The 20661-nt window shown below is 44.5% G+C and overlaps 1 protein-coding gene across 2 annotated transcripts in view; it reads right to left on the bottom strand.

Moving 5' to 3' along the window:
* The window catches only part of ccny (cyclin Y), a 235335-nt gene that overhangs the window by 19309 nt on the left and 195365 nt on the right, over positions 1 to 20661 (bottom strand). For both annotated transcript variants that reach the window (XM_080212423.1, XM_080212433.1), the window contains exons 4-7: positions 17267 to 17367; positions 7776 to 7811; positions 7619 to 7676; positions 6284 to 6403 (exon numbers count right to left, since the gene is read on the bottom strand). In XM_080212423.1, coding sequence (XP_080068549.1) covers positions 6284 to 6403; positions 7619 to 7676; positions 7776 to 7811; positions 17267 to 17367 — 315 coding nt within the window. The remainder of the gene's footprint in view (positions 1 to 6283; positions 6404 to 7618; positions 7677 to 7775; positions 7812 to 17266; positions 17368 to 20661) is intronic.

The following is a 20661-nucleotide window of genomic DNA, read 5'->3' as shown; positions in this document are numbered from 1 at the left end:
GCGGATTTGATGGGCTGAATGGCCTAATTCTGCTCCTATATCTTATGAATCTATGATTTCATTTTGCATGCTGGCTGTTTTGTCAGGAACATTGCATTTCTAATGTATGTGACAACAATCCAAACACAAAATATAAAAATGGAAAGTCCCAAAGAATCTTGGGCAATTGCAAAAACTTCAGCATGCTGTTCCTGCCTACCCCACTTGCCCACAGTCCGGCACCATTTTACAAAACTCGGGACAAGCCAGAGCAGGATAAATGTGATAAATACAACAGGGATCTTGATTCCAAGCTAAGCCAGAGCAGGAAGGGCAAGGTGAGTGAACCTGTGGTAACGTAGCTAATTATTTAGGAAACACAATCTTACGGTGAAAATGGATTGATTGCCTTCCAAATTCTGCTTCAACATTTTGCCAAATGTTGAGCCAAATCTTCCGCTCTCCAGATTGTCAGAATGAGACACACATGAAGATGATTAGCAGGATCATTTGAAAGGCTTGATGGGTAGGCCTGATGTGGGAAGTGCATTGGACATTTCAGCTTCTGACTGGCAACTTCCCTGCTCCCCGGGACCCTGCGTGCAAGTCTCTGACTCTGAATTGAAGTTGGAAACATTGGACCGTCCTGGGGTACTGACCAGGGTAGTGACCCACAAAAATGTTAAGACAGATTAAAACTCAGTCCAACTCCTGGATAACGACACAGCCAAGGCCCCATCGCCCCCATATCACCCTCCCAGCCCATTTCTATCCTGACCCCGGCTAGTTCCCCAATCTGACCTGACCAGCTCCCCCCCCCCCGCCCCCGATTACTTACCTCCGCCAACCCAACCAAATCAAACCTGACAAACTCCCCCAAACCACCTGACTTCCCTCAATCACTCACCTGACACTGCCACATCCACCTGCCATCTCATCAATTTGCCACAGTGCCCATTCAGTGCACTGGCCCACCCGCCCATTTACCCATCACCTCTCACCCACCCGCCCATTTACCCGTCACCTCTCACCCACCCGCCCATTTACCCGTCACCTCTCACCCACCCCGCCCATTTACCCGTCACCTCTCACCCACCCCGCCCATTTACCCGTCACCTCTCACCCACCCGCCCATTTACCCGTCACCTCTCACCCACCCGCCCATTTACCCGTCACCTCTCACCCACCCGTCCATTTACCCGTCACCTCTCCCCCACCCGCCCATTTACCCGTCACCTCTTCCCCAACTGCCCATTTACCCATCACCTCTCACCCACCCGCCCATTTACCCATCATCTCTTCCCCAACCGCCCATTTACCCATCACCTCTTCCCCAACCGCCCATTTACCCATCACCTCTTCCCCAACCGCCCATTTACCCATCACCTCTTCCCCAACCGCCCATTTACCCATCACCTCTCACCCACCCGCCCATTTACCCATCACCTCTTCCCCAACCGCCCATTTACCCATCACCTCTCACCCACCCGCCCATTTACCCATCACCTCTCACCCAACCGCCCACTTACCCATCACCTCTCACCCAACCGCCCATTTACCCATCAGCTCCCCCACCCGCCCATTTACACCGTCACCTCACCCACCCGCTTATTTACCCATCACCTCACCCACCCGCTTATTTACCCATCACCTCACCCACCTGCCTCACTAACTTTCAAACTGGACCTTAAATTCAGCATACAGTAATTAGTGCCATAAAGAGGCAGCATGTCCTAACTTGCCCCGACTCTATTCCGCTCTGATGGGACTTCCAAGAGAAAAACAGCGCTTTTATGTTTTTGTGATAGCTGGGATTGGAAGATCCCAGAAGAAATAAGTGGCAGCAGTCTGTCTGGGGAATGCTCAAGCACAGCAACAATCTGACTGACCATCATCATTGTTGCTGGGAAGATCCTGGTGATTGAGGGGGTTTGGGGCGGTGGGGTTCGGTTGGGGCGGTGGGGGGTGCAGAAAGTACTAAGAGCTTACCTCATCTTTCTTGAAGAAACATTATGGCAAACAAAAAATACTGAAAAAAAATTATCTAATTTACATACTCTAACACTGTTTAAAAAAAAACACAACTGTAAGTTTAGGCCCTTAAAAGGTAGTGGAACTAAAATACTGAAAATAAAAAGAGATGAAGAATTTGTGTCCATGCTCTCAAACTGCACAGCATGCAACGTGGCACCCTCTGCAGGGAACAAGGAGCAACTGTGTTTAACGCTTATTTATTAAAGTAAAAGTAAAGTTTATTAGTGCCACAAGTAGGCTTACATTCACACTGCAATGAAGTTACTGTGAAAATCCCCGAGTCGCCAAACTCCAGCGCCTGTTCGGGTACAGGAGGGTGAATTTAGTATGGCCAATGCACCTAACCAGTACGTTTTCAGACTGTGGGGGGAAATCAGAGCACCTGGGGGAAACCCACACAGACACGAGGAGAATGTGCAAACTCCACAAGTGACCCAGTGACAGTGACTGGTGTGAGGCAGCAGTGCTAACTACTGTGCTGCCCTCAAGCCAATCAAATTGAAGAGTCCTTACTGAGGCGGAGTCTAAACCAGGAAGTGTAAATTGGAATAGTTGATTCCATGTAAAATCATATACCAAAAGCAAAATAAAAGAGAAAGGAAGATTTGATCAGAAGGCCTAAATGAAATAGAAAATGTATATATAAAATTTACTCATCTTAATTTAAAGTTTCCAAAAGTAATCTGGAGGAATGAGAACCCACAAATTGTAAAAGAGAGAAGTTTGGTTGGTAATTAATTTTTCATCTTGTTAAAAATTCACTTACACACGAATGGATCTTTCTCTGCCCTGTTTAGTGGGCGTCCAGTGAATAGTTACTCGGATGTCATGTTCTTCAGATGATTAAATGTTGAGTGCCTCAGTGAGATACTGTTCGAGCAAAGCTTCTGGAGGAGCAGGCAAATCAGACAGCAATATCCTGATTCCCCTGTTTACCTCAGATCATGGCGTACAAATCATCCCAGTGTACAAGGCTAGCCCCAAATATAATGCTTTTACACGTGCTCACTGTACATATAAACCCCCACACCATCCTTCAGCTACAACATGCTACATCGCATCAATCCAACTGGGCACAAAGAACCAAGCAGGTGATAACAGGTCATGTTGCCATTTGAGACAGGGCCACAATGAGCAGGCCACACACACACATAGTGAAAAGAGTCCTCCAACAAAACAAATGAAGGGTGAAGCTGTACCCAAGATGAAGTTTGTAACACTTGCTGACCTGTCAAATTACAGAGCTGCACCGAAGGAATTCAATGTTAATGACAAACCGGTGCGAGAATGGAGGAGGAGGAGGAGGAGGAGGAGGAGGAGAAGGAATCCACCCTGAAGAAGACGCTTTTGACCAAAAGGTGCCTGGAAAGCATGAACCCGGCACTCGTCAAAGTGAATCAGAATGAACTTTGTGCTGGATTCCAAGGAAAACCAATATTGAAACACCTTGATTGTAGTTAAAAGGTACCTTTGTAGAACTGATTCACTCAATAGATTTAATATAAATTACCGGAGTTGTATATATCTTTCACATGTCAAAATGGTGACCAGCCACACCAGTGGTTCATCTTTTAGACTCGCCGTTTCAGTCAACCCCCATTTTCAGGAGGATCTCTGGAGACTTCAAAACTCAATCTATCCGCCACCATCTCCAACTAACTATGCCGGCGCAGGCAGAGGAATTTGCTGCCCAACCTAGCTCTCTAATACGGTTGAGCAGAGAAAACCCCACTGTCCTTTTCAAGAATTGCAAATTCTGGGTCAACATGTTTCATGACATGTTTGGGGGGTGGGGGCTAATTGCATCAACCAAATGGATGGGTTGGCAAAAGTGCACAAATGAAATGTTTGCACGAGAATCATAGAAGGCCCACAGTGCATTCGGCCCATCCAGTCTGCACTGACCACAATCCCACCCAGGCCCTGGCCCCGTAATCCCACATATTTACCCTGCTAATCCCCCTGACACTGGGGCAAACAGTAAAACCCCCTGACACAGAGAGGGCAGTAAAATTCCCTCAGCATTGAAACTGGCGAGATGGACAGCAATGCATATCCTTTGTTTTTAATGAGTTTTTAAATCTTTGCACTGGAAAGGAGGAGGCTGAAGGGAGACCTGATAGTACAAAATTATGAGAGGCATAGACGGGGTGGATAGTCAGAGGCTTCTTCCCCAGGGTGGAAGTGTCAATTACAAGGGGGCACAGGTTCAAGGGTGAGGGGGGAAAGAAAGTTTAAGGGAGATGTGCGCAGGCAGGTGGGGGGAGGGGAGGGGGGAGTGGGTTTCACGCAGAGAGTGGAGTGTGCCTGGAACACGCTGCAAGAGGAAGTGGTGGAAGCAAGTCCATTGGCAACATTTGAGAAGTACCTGGGTGGCAACATGAATAGGGAGAGAATAGAGGGATACAGACTGAGTCAGGGCAGAAGGGTTTTTTTTTTAAGTTTAGTTAAGGCATCAGTGTCAGCACAGGCTTGGAGGGCCTGTGCTGTACTTTTCTTCGTTCTTTGCATAATCAAATGAGGGGAGGAGAGGTCTGAATAGCTGATTAAGATTTTTGCCTAATCCTCAAAGTTCTGTACAACCAGGCCAGAAAAGTGGGAGAGATGAAGTTGGGGTAACAAAATTTAAAAAAAAAACGATGTTTCGGCTGTGTATACTTGGCTGGTTCTATTGTGACAGCATTGAAAGGAGGCATTTTTCTGAGATAACTAGTCAAGCACAATTTGGAGGGCGGCAGAGTTAACTCTCTGCCCATAGACATGCCAGCCCTTTTCCATCTTTTATTCATCAGCACCCGCATTCCTTTACCCAGCGACATCTGCCACATTCCCCAGATAGTACCTTCAGCTTAGTCAGTAACTGTGTTAAAAAGATACAACTCTCAATTCATCTCAATGTCAGGCAACCTGTTCTAAAAATAAATGCCTGGTGGGAAAAATATCGCTCAAAGTCACTGAATGCAGTTTATAAAGCTCTTTCATTGTTTTCCGGACAGTATACAACAGGCTAAGAGTTATGTGAGGTGTGTGCCTATGTTTTACAGGCACAGAAAATATCTGCTCCAAATGGTCAAGGATCCCATGCACCCCAGACATTCTCCCTTCCACCTTCTTCCGTCAGGAAAAAGACACTAAAGTCTTGAGGTCATGTACCGATTCAAGAACAGCTTCTTCCCTGCTGCCGTCAGACTTCTGAAAGGACCTACCTTTTATCAAGTTGATCTTTCTCTACACCCTAGCTATGGCTGTAACACTACATTCTGCACCCTCTCCTTTCATTCTCCCCATGTACCCTATGAATGGCACGTTTTGTTTGTATAGTGTGCAAGAAACAATATTTGCCACCGAATCCCAATGTATATGACAATAATAAATCAAATCAAATCTAAAGTTGGATATTTGGAACATTAAAATTTTGGCCCAATTCTGAGGGATGAAGATTTCAGACTGTCTCTTCAATAGGGCCCCCTGCAGAGGTTGGGTGGCATCTCTAAACTCAGTTGTTTAAGAAATAGGGCGAATTTGATGTGAGCACAAGTTTGGTGCAGAGGGAGGAAGGATGTGCTAAATGTTTAAACCAAAGACCAACAGCAAATTGTCAAAGTAAACAGTACAAGTAAACATATGAATAATCAGATTAATTAATTAAATCTCAGGGGACCAAACAAAAATTAAGTAGAAAGCCTCAACATGAAAAGGAATGGAATTGCATTATGGAAATATCTGAGGTAAATTAAAAATAAATAGGAATATGGGAATATTAAATACATTTATATATCAGAAAAATAGATATAAAAGTATAAAACACACGTGGATATTTAAGCAAAATTATGGGCGAGCGGAGACCTGTCCCTGCAATTCCTATAGAATCACAGGATCCTCCAGTGCAGAAGGAGGCCATTTAGCCCATTGGGTCTGCACCAACAACAATCTCACCCAAGCCCTGTCCCCATAACCCCTTTGCATTTACTCCAGCTAGTTCCCCTGGCACTAAGGGCAATTTAGCATGGCCAATCCACCTAAACTGCACATCTTTGGACTGCGGCAGGAAACTGGAGCACCTGGAGGAAACCCACACAGACATGGGGAGTATGTGCAAATGCCATACAGACATGACCTGAGCCAGGAATCGAACCCGAGTCCTTGGTGCTGTGAGACAGCAATGCTAACCACTGTGCCAAGCTACTAGTAGAGGGCTACTAGGTTCCCTGTAGCAAGCCTAAATCGGAAACTAATTTTGGAGACGGAATAGCGTTCAGTACCTACTTACCAATGTGACGATAGCACATTCTGCAGTGAGCTGGGCTGCACTGAATAACGTTCGGACAAAGCGGTAAATCTGTTTCTGTTCTGGGTCGTGCCGATCATAATCTGCCGGCATTTCTGTTTTCTTCGTGAAACAAAAAGAATTTTTACATTAACACAAATTGTATTTCCAGGTGAATTTTAATCACATTATACAAAGGGCACTAAATTGTATTTTGTGGCTACTTATACAGTGCAAATACGTTCTAAAGACACGCAACGATCCCCAACAGGTTCGCTTCCTACCCAAATAATTTCCACTTCTGATGCTGCTCATTCCTGATAATTTATGGCCCCCACTTGGGTAAAAACTGGGTGGAAAATGTTAACAAACTATTCCAATATTCGAGTGGAGGGGGTGGCATTGTAGGAAATGCCCAATGCTGCCCATGCCCAACATCCACTGGAAAACACACTCACAGTGAAATTCTGGACAACTATTTATTCACTCAGGGTTATTGAGGTGAGCAATGCAACTCCTAATGTAACAGTAAAACAAATAGGGCTTTCCCATTAGCAAGATTCTTACCAACTGAGGCACTGGAGAGCTCCGATTTTCACTTAAATAATTTGTTGATGGCGCAGAATCCCTACACTGCAGAAGGTGGCCCTTTGGCCCATCGAGCCTGTACCAACAACAATCCTACCCAGGCCCTATCCCCGTGGCCGCACATATTTACCTGCTAATCCCAGTGGCACTAAGGGTCAATTTAGCGTGGCCAATGCACCTAGCTCGTGCATCTTTGGACTGTGGGAGGAAACTGGAGCACTCGGAGGAAATCCAGGCAGACACAGGGAGAACGCCACACAGTCACCCAAGGCTGGCATTGAATCCTGGTCCCTGGCACTGTTAGGCAGCAGTGCTAAGCAGTGTGCCATCGTGCCACTCTACAATGTAGCTGGGTTCGTGTATTACACATATAATGAATGAGTTCCAATCCATCCAGGATTGGTGTACTAAGTGAGTTGAAGCATGCTACATTTCACATCCCTAAACAATAGCCCAGTCGTGCTATCTGGGAGTGTGAAGGTTGGGCACAGCATTCCTGAAGTATGGTTGCATCAAGCATTTGGCATTAAGAGATGGTGAAGGGGCTGACACAGCAGAAAAATATCTTCCTACTTTGGTAACGAACAAAATTTGGGCTCTACGCAAGAGACGTGTCAATTTATTCTGCTGCTCTGTTATCCTTCCATCCGTTCCTCACTAATTTGGGGAGCTGTGGGTATGACCTTTCACCTTAGGTCCCCAAATTTGTTCTTAGGTACAACAATAACAGACAGACCATAAGATACTTACTGACAAAGGGTGGAGCTTCTCATCAAATATATCTAACAACATCCGTCCATCCGAATCTCTGGAAAGTAAATCCTTGATGGTTACAATGGGTTTTGATCAGACAGTTAACAAAAGGTCAGTAATAGTGCAAATGAATGACATTAGAATTCCAACGTACCTGTTTCTGATGTGGTAATATATTGCAAGTGCTACACTGTAAAGAAAAGTGAGCATTAGCATCAGTCTTAGAAACAGTGGTTAAAACATACCATCATTAACAATTCCTGCTTATTAACTGTCACAATACTCTTTCAGCCAATGCTTGCCCAAGGACAGACGCTAAACAAAATCATTTAGCAACTGAAATTGTTACTGAGCTAATGTAAGGAACAAGTCTGAATTTGAGATTAATTTGCAAATTGTAGTGAGCACCTCCAGAGTTCAAAATCTATCAGGATCTCCTTCAGTGAATTAGTGGAACCTTGAATTAAATGCTTGTTTCAGAGAAATCATAGAATCCCAACAGAAGGAGGCCATTCAGCCCATCAAGCCTGCACCAACAACAATCCCTCAAGACCCTATCTCTGTAACCCCACTTATTTACTCCACTGATCCCCCTGACACTAAGCGGCAATTCAGCCTGGCCAATCAACCTAGCCCACACATCGTTGGCCTGTGGGAGGACACCAGAGCACCCAGGGGAAATCCATGCAGGCACGGGGAGAACGTGCAAACTCCACATAGGCACCCAAGGCCGGAATTGAAGCTGGGTCTCTGGTGCTTGAGGCAGCTGTGCTAATCACTGTGCCACCATTTGGCTGAGGAAGTGGGCGAAACCATAATTTCTGGTCTCCAAGCAACATGCTCCCTGCGATTCTGGAAGAGAAGGCAAATGGGTCCTGTTTACTGCTATCCTCTCCAGTGCGGCAAGTAACTCATTAAGCCTCTAATTTAGGCCACATTCCTGGCATCTTATAGAGGTCTATAAAATAATGAGGGGTGATCTTATAGAGGTCTATAAAATAATGAGGGGCACAGATCAGCTAGATAGTCAATATCTTTTCCTAAAGGTAGGGAAGTCTAAAACTAGAGGGCAAAGGTTTAAGGTGAGAGGGGAGAGATACAAAAGAGTCCAGGGGGGCAATTTTTTTTTTTACACGGAGGGTGGTGAGTGTCTGGAACGAGCTGCCAGAGGTAGTAGAAGAGGCGGGTACAATTTTGTCTTTTAAAAAGCATTTAGACAGTTACATGGGTATGATGGGTATAGAGGGATATGGGCCAAACGCGGGCAATTGGGATTACCTTAGGGGCTTAAAAAAAGAGCAGCATGGATAAGTTGGGCCAGAGGGCCTGTTACCATGCTGTAAACCTCTATAACTCTTGAGATACGGAGACCTTCCAAAGAGAAACAGTCCATGCTTTGCAACAAGATTCAGGAAGATCACTGATTTGACACAGAAAGTGCATTGCTGCTGCAGAAGAGGCCAAACCAGCCATTTCTCTTTGTGGCAAGCATCTATCATTTATTCATTGAATAAACAGCCCTCCGTTAGATCAACAGGACAAAGGCAATTCACAGGTTAAAAATTGTCCCATTTTTCACCATGGTGGAGTCCTTGCATCAGAGAATTTTTTTGTTGAGTCCACGTCTGATATCCTGTTTTCAATTTCTCCACACATGTTCAAGTTCTGAGCCAAGCAAAGGTTAAATAAATGAAATGTCACCTGGCAACGCGTACACTAAAAATAATGGTTAGGAGCTTGACTATCCTCTCAGCTAAGGAAATGATGTGAAGACAGTATCAAAATATGACAAATGTTAATTTGGAACTTAATCAAGAAGCATCTTAATCAGCAGAGCCACAAGCTTATTTCTGTAACACATGCACAACGCAAATGGTGAAGGCAGTATTTGAATTCCTGATTCTCCAATAGACTTGGGTCACGGCACTCAAAACCTTGTCCAGTAGATGGCAGCATTTACCATTAGAATTAGCCAATGCACCAAAACAACACACACAAATGTGGAGGGGGTAAGAAATACTGCCATACACATCACACCGATGCATTTGAGAGGGGAGCTATTTACTTTCCAGAACATCAACTATCCTTTTGCAGATATTCCAAAATTCCTCACACCCATTCTGCACAAAACATAAGAACATAAGAAATAGGAGCAGGAGTAGGCCATCTAGCCCTTCGAGCCTGCCCCGCCATTCAATAAGATCATGGCTGATCTGTCGTGGCTCAGTTCCACATTCCCGCCCTCTCCCCATAACCCTTAATCCCCTCGCTTATCAAAAACCCATCAACCCGCGTCTTAAAAATATTTAGCGAGGCAGCCTCCACCACCTCAACGGGCAAAAACCCATCCTGTTCCCAAAGTTCATGTCATAGAAATCACAGAAACCCGACAGTGCAGAAGGAGACCATTCAGCCCATCGAGTCTGCACTGACAACAATCCCACCCAGACCCTATCCCCGACATCCCACATATTTATTCCATTAATCCCCCTAACTTATGAATCCCAAGACACTAAGGAGCAATTTAACATGGCCAATCAATCTGACCCACACATCTTTGATGTGTGCAAAAACACCACAGCACCCGGAGGAAACTCACGCAAACATGGGGAGAATGCTAAAAAGTTAAAGTTAATTTAACAGTCACAAGTAGGCTTACATTAACACTGCAATGAAGTTACTGTGAAAATCCCCTAGTCGCCACACTCAGGCGCCTGTTTGGGTCAATGTACCTAACCAGTACATCTTTCAGACTGTGGGAGGAAACCGGAGCACCCGGAGGAAACTCACGCAGACACGGGGAGAATGCACAAATTCCACACAGTGTCCCAAGCTGGGAATCAAACTCAGGTCCCTGGAGCTGTGAGGCAGCAGTGCTAACTACTGTGCTTCACAAAAGACAGCACCCAGAGGAAACCCACACAAACATGAGGAGAACTTGCAAACTCCACATGGACAGTAACCCGAGTCCCTGGCGCTGTGAAGCAGCAATGCTAACCACTGTGTCACCGTGCTGGCTAAGTCCTGAAGATTGAGCTGCACAGAAAATTTGCACCAACTTAACAGTCCCCCCTCTCCCTTTTTTAATTTGAGATAACGATGGAGCTAATCATAGAATCCCTACTGTGCTGAAAAAGGCCAATTGGCCCATCGGGCCTGCACCAAAAATAATTGCATCCAGGCTCTATCCCCATAGCATCACATATTTTCCCTGCTAATCTAACTGACACTGAGGGAGAATTTAGCGTGGCCAATCAACCTAACCCGCACATCTTTGGACTGTGGGAGGAAATTAAAGCACCCGGAGGAAACCCACGCAGACACGGGGAGAATGTGCAAACTCCACATAGACCGTGACCCAAGCTGGAATCGAACCCAGGTCCCCGGCGCTGTGAGGTAGCAGTGCTAACCACTGTGCCACCATATCATCCATATGGTGAGAAGGGCTTGAAAAGTAGTCTGAAGTTATGCCTTCCCTTCCACAGGACTTTGGAATAGTGGGCCTTTTTATTTGGAGAGTGAAGGCTATTTCACTTAAAGTGCCCAGATTTAGCATGAAGATTATTGGCTAGGCCAGTTTGTGCTCACTACCCTTAAAATTACACCCCTCAGAGCAGATATTAAGTTTTGCAATCCCTGAGGTGTTCAATCAATAAAGCATCAAATCTGACCTACAGGGCTTGGCATGAATATTGTCCTTGTGTCCCTCCACACTAACCCATTTTTCACATTATATCAGTCAAATTTTGCAGGAGCTGCACAGAGAAGGCCATATCAGACTACTCTTTGCCTTGGGACTTGCATTCACAAACTGATCATTGTTACCGCATATCTACAGTCATAGAGTCACAGAGCAACACAGCACTGGCCCAACCAGTCCATGCCAACCATGGTGCTCTCCCAGCTAGCTCCAATTGCCTGCCTTTGGCCCAAATCCCTAAAACGTATACTTGGTTAAAGGGGATTTGCTATAGTCCTGCCAAATGCAAACCAGCAAATCCAGTGCATAAAGTTATAACAGGATGGAGAAAGGGGTTACTGGGGGTAACATCACCAAGGTTATTTTTGCTGGGCCTGTTCTCACCCACATTTGTCCCTCTCTACAATCACAAGAAGGTGTTCCGAGCTGGTGTATGTCAACAGTCAGATAGCTCAGCAGAATTCCGAATGTACTGCTTTCAAAATTGTTCTATTCAGGTCAGAGAACCACAGAACCCTTAAAGGAGGCCATTCATCCATTGGGTCTGCACCGACTCTCCGAAAGACCATCTTACCCATTGGCTACGCCAAATTGCCTCTTAGTGCCCAAAAGGTGTGCGAGTTAGGTGGATTAGCCATGGTAAGTGCACAGGGGTAGGGTGGAGTGGAGGGCCTGGGTGGACAATCTTTCGGAGAGTCGGTGCAGACTCAATGGGCCAAATGGACTCCTCCTGCACTGTGGGGATTCTAATCGGTCTTATTCCCTATGAAAGATGAACTGAATGTTCTCTTTCTGTAGGACAGAATAGAATTCCTGCATTGCCAAAGGAGGCCATTCAGCCCACTGAGTCTGCACCGACCACAATCCCACTCAGGCCCTATCTCCATAGCCCTACTAACCCCCGACACTAAGTGGCCATTTAGCACGGACAATTAACCTAACCTGCACACCTTTGCAGTGTGGGAGGAAACCGGAGCACCCAGAGGAAAGCCACGCAGACACATGGAGAATGTGCAAACTCTAGTTTGCGACAGTGACCCAAGCTGGGAATTGAACCTGGATTCCTGGAGCTGTGAGGCAGCAGTGCTAGCCACTGTGCCATTGGAATTCTATAATATCATTACAAAACACAAGTTTGAAGTTTATTTATTAATGCCACAAGTAGACTTACATTAACACTGCAATGAAGTTACTGTGAAACTCCCCTAGTCGCCACACTCTGGTGCCTGTTCGGTGACACTGAGGGGGAATTTAGCATGGCCAATGTACCTAACCAGCAGGTCTTGGTTCATGGTATTCAGCAGTGGTCAAACAGTGTGGCAGCAGAACTAAGTACAGGTGTGACATGATGAACAGCCTCAGGTCATGCTATTTGGCATAAGATGACCCTCAACATTTTGGTCAGACTGCAACAGAGTTTCAGCGTCAGACTGTGGTGAAATTCACAGTGTGGTGACAGTGCACAAAGGCTGCGAAGCCAGGTTGGCGCTCAGGTAAAGAGCTGACAAACACCCTCACAGTGCGACTGCAGCACATCACCTGTCAGCTCAGGAGGACCAGCACCAGGTTAGCTCACTTGGAAAAGGCAAGCCACCAAGGTGTAGGACCTTGAGAGCGAATGAGAGTCAAACAAAGCAATCAGGGATCAAATTATAAATCAGTGGTTGAGATTTGCTGAAATGTAAGTTGAATAAAACAAGCAGGAAAATCCCAGGGGTATTGTCAGAATGTCCACAAAATTCCCCAGTTTGAACTGGGATGCTGCTGACCTACTTTACAAAATCAAAATCTTTAAACAGCGTACAGAGCTATGGTTTCTTCATTCTGGTGCGTCTGAAATTGACAAGCAAGTCACGAAAATCTGCCTTGTGAACGGGTTAATGCATGTGGTTACATTTATGCTTAAAATTACAAATTCCACATACAAATTCTGAACTTGCAGATGTAGCCCAGACATGGCTAATTTAGGATTAGCAGAATAATTAGGGTATGATCTAATTGGACACATGTCCAATTGCAACACAAGGGGACTTCTGCTTATGTCACAATTAAAATTATTTTTACATTTTTTTGAAAAAAGAATTTGTTGATTTTTGCTGGGAAGAGAGCCAATAAGGAGAAGTTAGAAAGCCACAAACGTCAGAGTACACGTACTTGTGGTATGAGGGGAAAAGAGAGATATAGCAGGACTAGGAGCAGGCCCATTTCAATTTCACATAGCCATGAATGTACATGACCAAAAGTATCACCAAAGTATTATGTATTATGCATCATGATTAATGCCGTAATGTTTACAAAACTATCCAAAATGTATGGAAGAAACTATGCAACATTGAGGTGTCCAGATCTCCCATACATGAGTATTTGTCAATCAGTAAACTTGCTTGGTTTAACTCAGAGCTGACTTGTGTAGAGTGTCCAACACTTAGCAATTGGGAATGAAGGCCTACACAGGCTGAACATGTCAGAAATAACAGGAGAGGAGTCAAATGATCCCTTCAAGATATAGATGGGTTCAGAATCAGGTTAAACTTCTGAATACATGGACCAGAGTTCACGCCATTTTGATAGCAGCCGACAGAATCCAGAGTCCACTTTGTCAAAGGACGCAGAGAAAAGAATATGTACTGTAATGTGGTAAACACAGACTCAGCAGACAGAATTGTTGAGTTGGTGATTGCTTCCACTCCCACCATGTTCCAGAACCATCACCCAAAAGGTACAGCGGTGAAGAGCTGCTCTAGAATGGATACAAATACAAAGCGATCCCTGCAGGATTTCATTACAACTCCAACTGTTGACACACTTCGAGAACACCCAAACCTACCATGACATGTCGATGGTGCGGCTTTCTGCATACACCAAGGGAACACCTAACTATCCATTTCTGCAAGGCACGTGGCAGAAAGAGCCAAAAGGCAGCTGCAGTGCACTAGAGCAAAGACTGATGCAGCTACAAAGACTCGTGCATTGATCCAAAGAGGTCATACACAATGGCTAACTTCAAGGAATAAGAATGACCATCTGGTATCCAGCAAGAAACACATACATGAGGTGACTGGTGAACCAAAACATGACGATGATGTGCACAACGAGACCAGCACTGGTTTCACACCATCAATCTCATGGAAAACATAGCTACCATCACACCATCTAAAACGTTTGTCAAAATTCAGGATATCAGCCCCAAAGAAGTTGTCAACTCTTCATCACTGGCCAAGTTTGACACAGTGACAAGTGCCAACATAATACTCCGGCAAATTCTAAACGACACATATCCCCAGGCATGGAAAGCCATGGCAAAACCTACTGCTGTGAAATCTTCGGTGAACAATGCTTCACTAGTTCTATGCACATGTTCTAAAGTCCCAGAGCACAAAAGTACAATCAATCCCCCAAGGTGTCACAGCTGTTCTACATCATGAGGATGGCGAAGGATAATCCTTATCATCCCAATTCACAACCCAACATTGAAATACCCATAAACGTTCGACAAACTGGCAGTTTCAAGGAAGCTGAAACATTATGCTTGCAGGAGAATGCAAGTCTGTCAACTGATCAATGCAAACGCAAGCAGCTACAAGAAGAAATGGCAAAAGACTCTACCCTACAGGAATGGTGGAAAACCATCATTGAAAGGTGGCCTGATTCAATACAGCATGTCCATGAAAAGGTAAGACCATTTTAGCCATACTTGGATGAGGTAGACATGTACTGGGGAGGTACTTTTAAAAGCAGGCAGGTCATCATACCCAATTCTGTGACCTGACATTCTTCAACCACTTCATCACTCAGACATGGATATAGATAAGATGACAAGACTCTCTCTCAAGACAGTCTATTGGCCGGATATAAACAGTGACATTGAAGTCACTGTCAAGAAGTATGAGGCATGTCAAGAGCATGTGCCAAAACAGCACAAGAAACCAGTGAATCCACATCAAATTCCTGTACACCCATGGTCCAAAATCATATTTGATCTTTTCCAGATCAATGGCACTGACGTTAGCGTCATTAGACTACTTTACCAAGTACTCCATTATTTGTCAATTGCACAATACAAAGAACAAAGAACAAAGAACAACCCAGCACGGGAAACAGGCCCTTCGGCCCAACGAGCCCGCGCCGCCGCATCGCCCTACACCTATTCTACCCTGCATGTCTACGAATGGGACCCTACTCAGTCAGATTCAGGGAAGAAATAGTGTCAATTTGGTGGAAACCAATTAGCCTAAGAGCACATCTTTGGGGTGTGGGAGGAAACCGGAGCGCCCGGAGGAAACCCACGCAACCACAGGGAGAATGCGCAAACTCCCACAGACACAGGCCCAAATCCATGTATCTGCACAGCTATATACGTCAGGCACAACTATCATGCATATTCCAAGTGCAATTTTCTATTTGGTGTGTTTAGACAGATCATTACGGATAACAATTCGCAATTCATTGGTAAGCCATTTCAGGATATGAGAGGGAAGCAGAATATCAATCACACTACTTCTTCTCCTCATAGCAACTTACCTATTTTTACCTATTCTACTCCCTCAGAAACTCAAGAGCAACTTTTAAAACTGCAAGAGAAGATGACCAACATGCATGATAGAAATGCAGGTACAGATTTGCCAGGTTTACTGTAAAGACAACAAGTTCACATCCCGCAGAATACATTCAGAATCAAAGTCCAATGTGTAATTGCACACAAAGTCGCGACTATGAGGCAGAACTGAGAAGAAATTAGGTCCATTCCACTTCATCAACAATGGTACAGTCCTATAGCATCTAAGACAAAATCCCAAGCAACCAGGAACAACACACAAGAATGACAATCTCGCAGATTACTATGAGCAATTGAAGAAAACTTCAAACAAGGTTACCACTGCAAGGTCTACGCATACCTTTACATCTTAGAGACTCTGATTCATCAGTTATACACTTTTGCAAAGGTGACTAAACACACACGTATGATAAATAGTTATACTTTTTTGGAAAGTATTTTTAAAAAGAGAGGTGGATGTTGCAATATGCCTTCAATGGATAGTAGCATGCCAACACTGGAAGGGAAGTTTGTCAGGTGACCCAGTCTCAGTTTCACTTTGACCTGCAAGCAGATCATAGAGCACACAGCTCTGCTGATGTCTTCAAGCTTTCTATCCATGTATAGATGTTCTCATGTGGCTAGTTTAAATAAATGAATGCACTGAGCAAGATACTAAAAATACAGTAATTGAACTAACACCATATTTTGGATGGGTTCTCCCCCTACGCTCTTCCCAAACCTGGAGAATCCGAGGTCAATAGACCTTTGCGTGGTCCGCGACCCACCCACTACAATTCCTGTGGTGGGAGAGACAGGAAAATTCCTCTCATTATTTGTTTCAAAGTGGGAAAAAGGAGTCCTTGTGGCTCCTCTTAGCAGTTTCAAACCAAGCACCTTGATGGAAGTCAAGTAGAGATTACCTTGTTATCTCTCTTATGTGGTGGTGGCAATGCAAAGCAGGGCACCGGGAACAACGATATGGATCCTTGCCTTTCATGTCAAACTAGGCTCTACTGATGGATCAAAACCTTTCTTTTCAAATAAAATATTAACCATTTGAAACAGAAAACACAAATCATGAGTTATGGGGATAAGGTGGGAAAGTGATATTGAAGATTATATCAGGCCAATCATGATTTTATTGAATGGCGGAGCAGACTCGATGGGCCAAGTGGTCTACTTCTTATGCTCCTACATCTTATGGTCATAAGTTGGTGTTTGCATAATTAATACCTAATATGTTTCAAAAGGTGATATTTTGATTAACTTAAATTTAAAAGTTACTCGGCTGTAACCCACAAATATTACTTGTTAAATTTTGGTGAGGAAAGAAATCCTAACTCTGGCTACTTAAGAGAAAAAAACTCTACAAAAGAGAATCACCTTACTTGCCACATTCGGTACCCACCATTTGATAGTATACTTCAGGTTTGGCTGGCTGACGGTGCTATCGTCCAGGAATATGGTGGAGCATGAGCTGTATTTCCTTCTTATCTGTCCTGGAGGGTGCTAGGAAGCAAGATGCAAATTAGATATTATGAGATGCTGCTTATACAGTACTCATTTCATGACAACACAGCAAGCAGTCCCTGACACCATTCCAACAGGTTTTAGCATGGCTTCAGCAACCAATTACGAGATTTTTTTTTATTCATTCATGGGTCATGGGCATCACTGGCTGGCCAGCATTTAGGGCCCATCTCTAGTTACCCTTAGAGGGCAGTTGAGAGCATTGCTGTGGCTCTGGAGTCACAAGTAGGCCAGACCAAGTAAAGATGGCAGATTTCCTTTCCTAAAGGACATTAATAAATCAGATGGGTTTTTCTGACAATGGTTTCATGGTCATCACTAGATTCTTAATTCCAGATTTTTTTTTTTACTGAGTTCAAATTCCACCAGCTGCCGTGGCGGGATTCGAATCCGGGTCCCCAGAACATCAGCTGAGCTTCATGGATTAATAGTCTAGCGATGATACCACTGGGCCATCGCCTTCCAAACAGTGGAACTTCACAGGCATTGGAAGTAACAAGACAGGTCATTTATATTTTTAACTGAGAATGGCAAGAGACCTGCACATTTACAAATGTGAAAGGTTCAGTACAAGAAATTTCCCATTAGCATTTCATATTACTCATTGTGTAAATAAGAAATCATCAGTGCAATGCAAAATCAAACCTCTTTAATCATTTGTTTACAAGCAAACAATGTGATGACACCAATCAAGTTGTCATTGTTGTGTCACTTCATTATGATATCACCCAGAGGAAAAACACGACACACCTTTCTTTCTCCAAACAGGAAAGTTTAATACGAGTGTGTTCTCATTAGACCACCTATTTCGGCCACTACTTCAACATTTTTAAGTTCCGAGGCCATGTCAAGAGCAGCTTCTTCCCTGCTGCCTTCAGACTTTTGAATGAACCTACCTCACATTAAGTTGATCTTTCTCTACACCCTAGCTATGACTATAACACTACATTCTGCACTAGCTCCTTTCCTTCTCTATGTATGGTATGCTTTGTCTGTATCACGCGCAGGAAACAATACCTTTCATTGTATACTAATACATGTGACAATAATAAAATCAAATCAAACTTTTTATTTCAAGAAGATTTTTCTTAACCTCCCATTCTTTTTCTCAGCATCTAATTAATGGGTGAGCCGGATGGCCGATTGTTTCCAACTTCCAACAGCCCACTTCATCCTATTCTGCTCAATATTTCCAGATTCGTAGATGTCTACAGCACCGATGGAGGCCATTCAGCCCATCATGTCCATGCCGGTCAACAAAGATTTGACCACACCAATCCCATTTTCCAGCACCTGGTCCATAGCATAGTGGGTTATGTCAGTGCAGGTGAATATCTAAATAATTCCTAAAAGATTAGAATTTCTGACCCCACTTCCTTTCAGGTAGTGAGTCCCAGACTCCCACCACCATCTGAGTGGAAGTTTCTCAGATCCCCTCAGCCTTCTATCTCTTATCTTTAATGTATGCCTCCTGGCTATTGACCCCTCGACTAAGAGAAAAAGTGCTTTGCTATCCACCCTATCACTGCCTCTCAATCTTGCACAACACTATCAGGTCCCCTCTCAACCTTTGCTGCTCCAAGGAAAGCTTCCCCAGCCTATCCAAATCTCTCCTCAGAGTTCAGACCCTCCAGCCCAAGCAATTTCCTGGTCAATCCACTACGCACCCTCTCCAATGCAACCATATCCATCTTATAATGTGGTAACCAGAACTGCACGCAGTACTCAAGCTGTGGCCTAACCAACATTTACACAATCACTACCTTCCCCTCCAAAGTCTGATCATTTCAGCTGATCGTATTTCATTTTCCACTGTGCCACATTGAGCATTGCAAGACCTACAGGCCCAAAGTCCAAAATACTGCTTTCAAGAGATCAGTCCTTGCTCTAAACTCTTATGGTCTCACCTTGCTTCATTCTGTGCTTTCATTGCCCTAGCTCCCTTTGCAACCATGTTCTGCCAACTTGTCCTTCTCTGCTTCCATTTAAAGTGGCTTTCATGAATTCTGAGGTCAGAGTGCAAAAGATGGCAAGGTGGCACAGTGGTTGGCACTGCTGCTTCCAATTCCCAGCTTGGGTCACTATCTGTGCAGAGACTGCACATTCTCTCCATGTCTGCATGGGTTCCCTCCGGGTCTCCGGTTTCCTCCCACAGTCCGAAAGATGCGCTGGTTAGGTGCATTGGCCATGCTAAATTCTCCCTCAGCGTACCCAAACAGCCGCCAGGTTTGGCGACTAGGGGATTTTCACAGTAACTTGAGTGCAGTGTTAATGTAAACCCACTTGTGAGACTAATAAATAAACTGAGAAGAAGAGATCAGACTTGGTCAGATAGTCTGTGCAGTTCAAGTTCGAGTGCACCAACATGAGGAGGCAGAGAATATGGACTCGGGGAGGGAGCATGAATGTGATATAGAACAAGGCGATGAGCAGAAGATGGAAACATGCACTAGGGAGGCTGACAAATGTTAAATGACAGTAGTTTAAGACGAGTGATAGGATTTCCGAGAGGCTGCGAAAGAGACATCAATGATTAAAAAAACTGCCCAGGGTAAGACACAAGTCTGGAGGTGAGATGCAGGAAGGCCAGTGTGGGGAAACTATAAAGGCAAGCTCGCTCTATTTGCTGGAGATTCATGCTGAGAAAATAAGAATAATCTTCCTGAACAAACAATCCATCATGCTTCAAATCACACATGCCACGGAATTTGATTTCCCACAGGAAGAGGACAAGTCTCGTCCATATATCTCGAGGGTATTTTCCCAGGAATACCATAAAAACTATCCATGGCAATGTCACCAAGGTAGGATATTTACAAACCACCCCCAAGCTCCCCAAAGAAAAACACAAAAATTACACTGAATAGAACCATAGCTCCCCAGAAAGACAGCGAGAGAAGGGGAAGGATATGGAAATGTATCACTATTAACAGGTTGCAAGAAGATGATGGATACGAGTACAGAAAGTGTGAATGGCACCAGAAGGTCAAGGGTGTCGAAGTTTGCAGGGTGACTTGGACAGGTTGCAGAGCTGGGCCGCGAGGTGGCGGATGGAGTTTAATGCAGAGAAGTGTGAGGTAATCCATTTCGGTAGGAATAACAGATGTGTTGAGTATAGGGCTAACGGGAGGACTTTGAATAGAGTGGAGGAGCAGAGGGATCTAGGTGTATGTGTACATAGATCCCTGAAAGTTGGGAATCAAGTAGATAAGGTTGTTAAGAAGGCGTACGGTGTCTTGGCGTTTATTGGTAGGGGGATTGAATTTAGGAGTC

The sequence above is a fragment of the Carcharhinus amblyrhynchos genome, chromosome 2, assembly GCF_965287045.1.
Source record: "Carcharhinus amblyrhynchos chromosome 2, sCarAmb.v2.hapA, whole genome shotgun sequence".
Taxonomy (NCBI): domain Eukaryota; kingdom Metazoa; phylum Chordata; class Chondrichthyes; order Carcharhiniformes; family Carcharhinidae; genus Carcharhinus; species Carcharhinus amblyrhynchos.
Note: the sequence above shows the minus strand (reverse complement) of the source record. Positions and strands in the feature narration are given on the sequence as shown.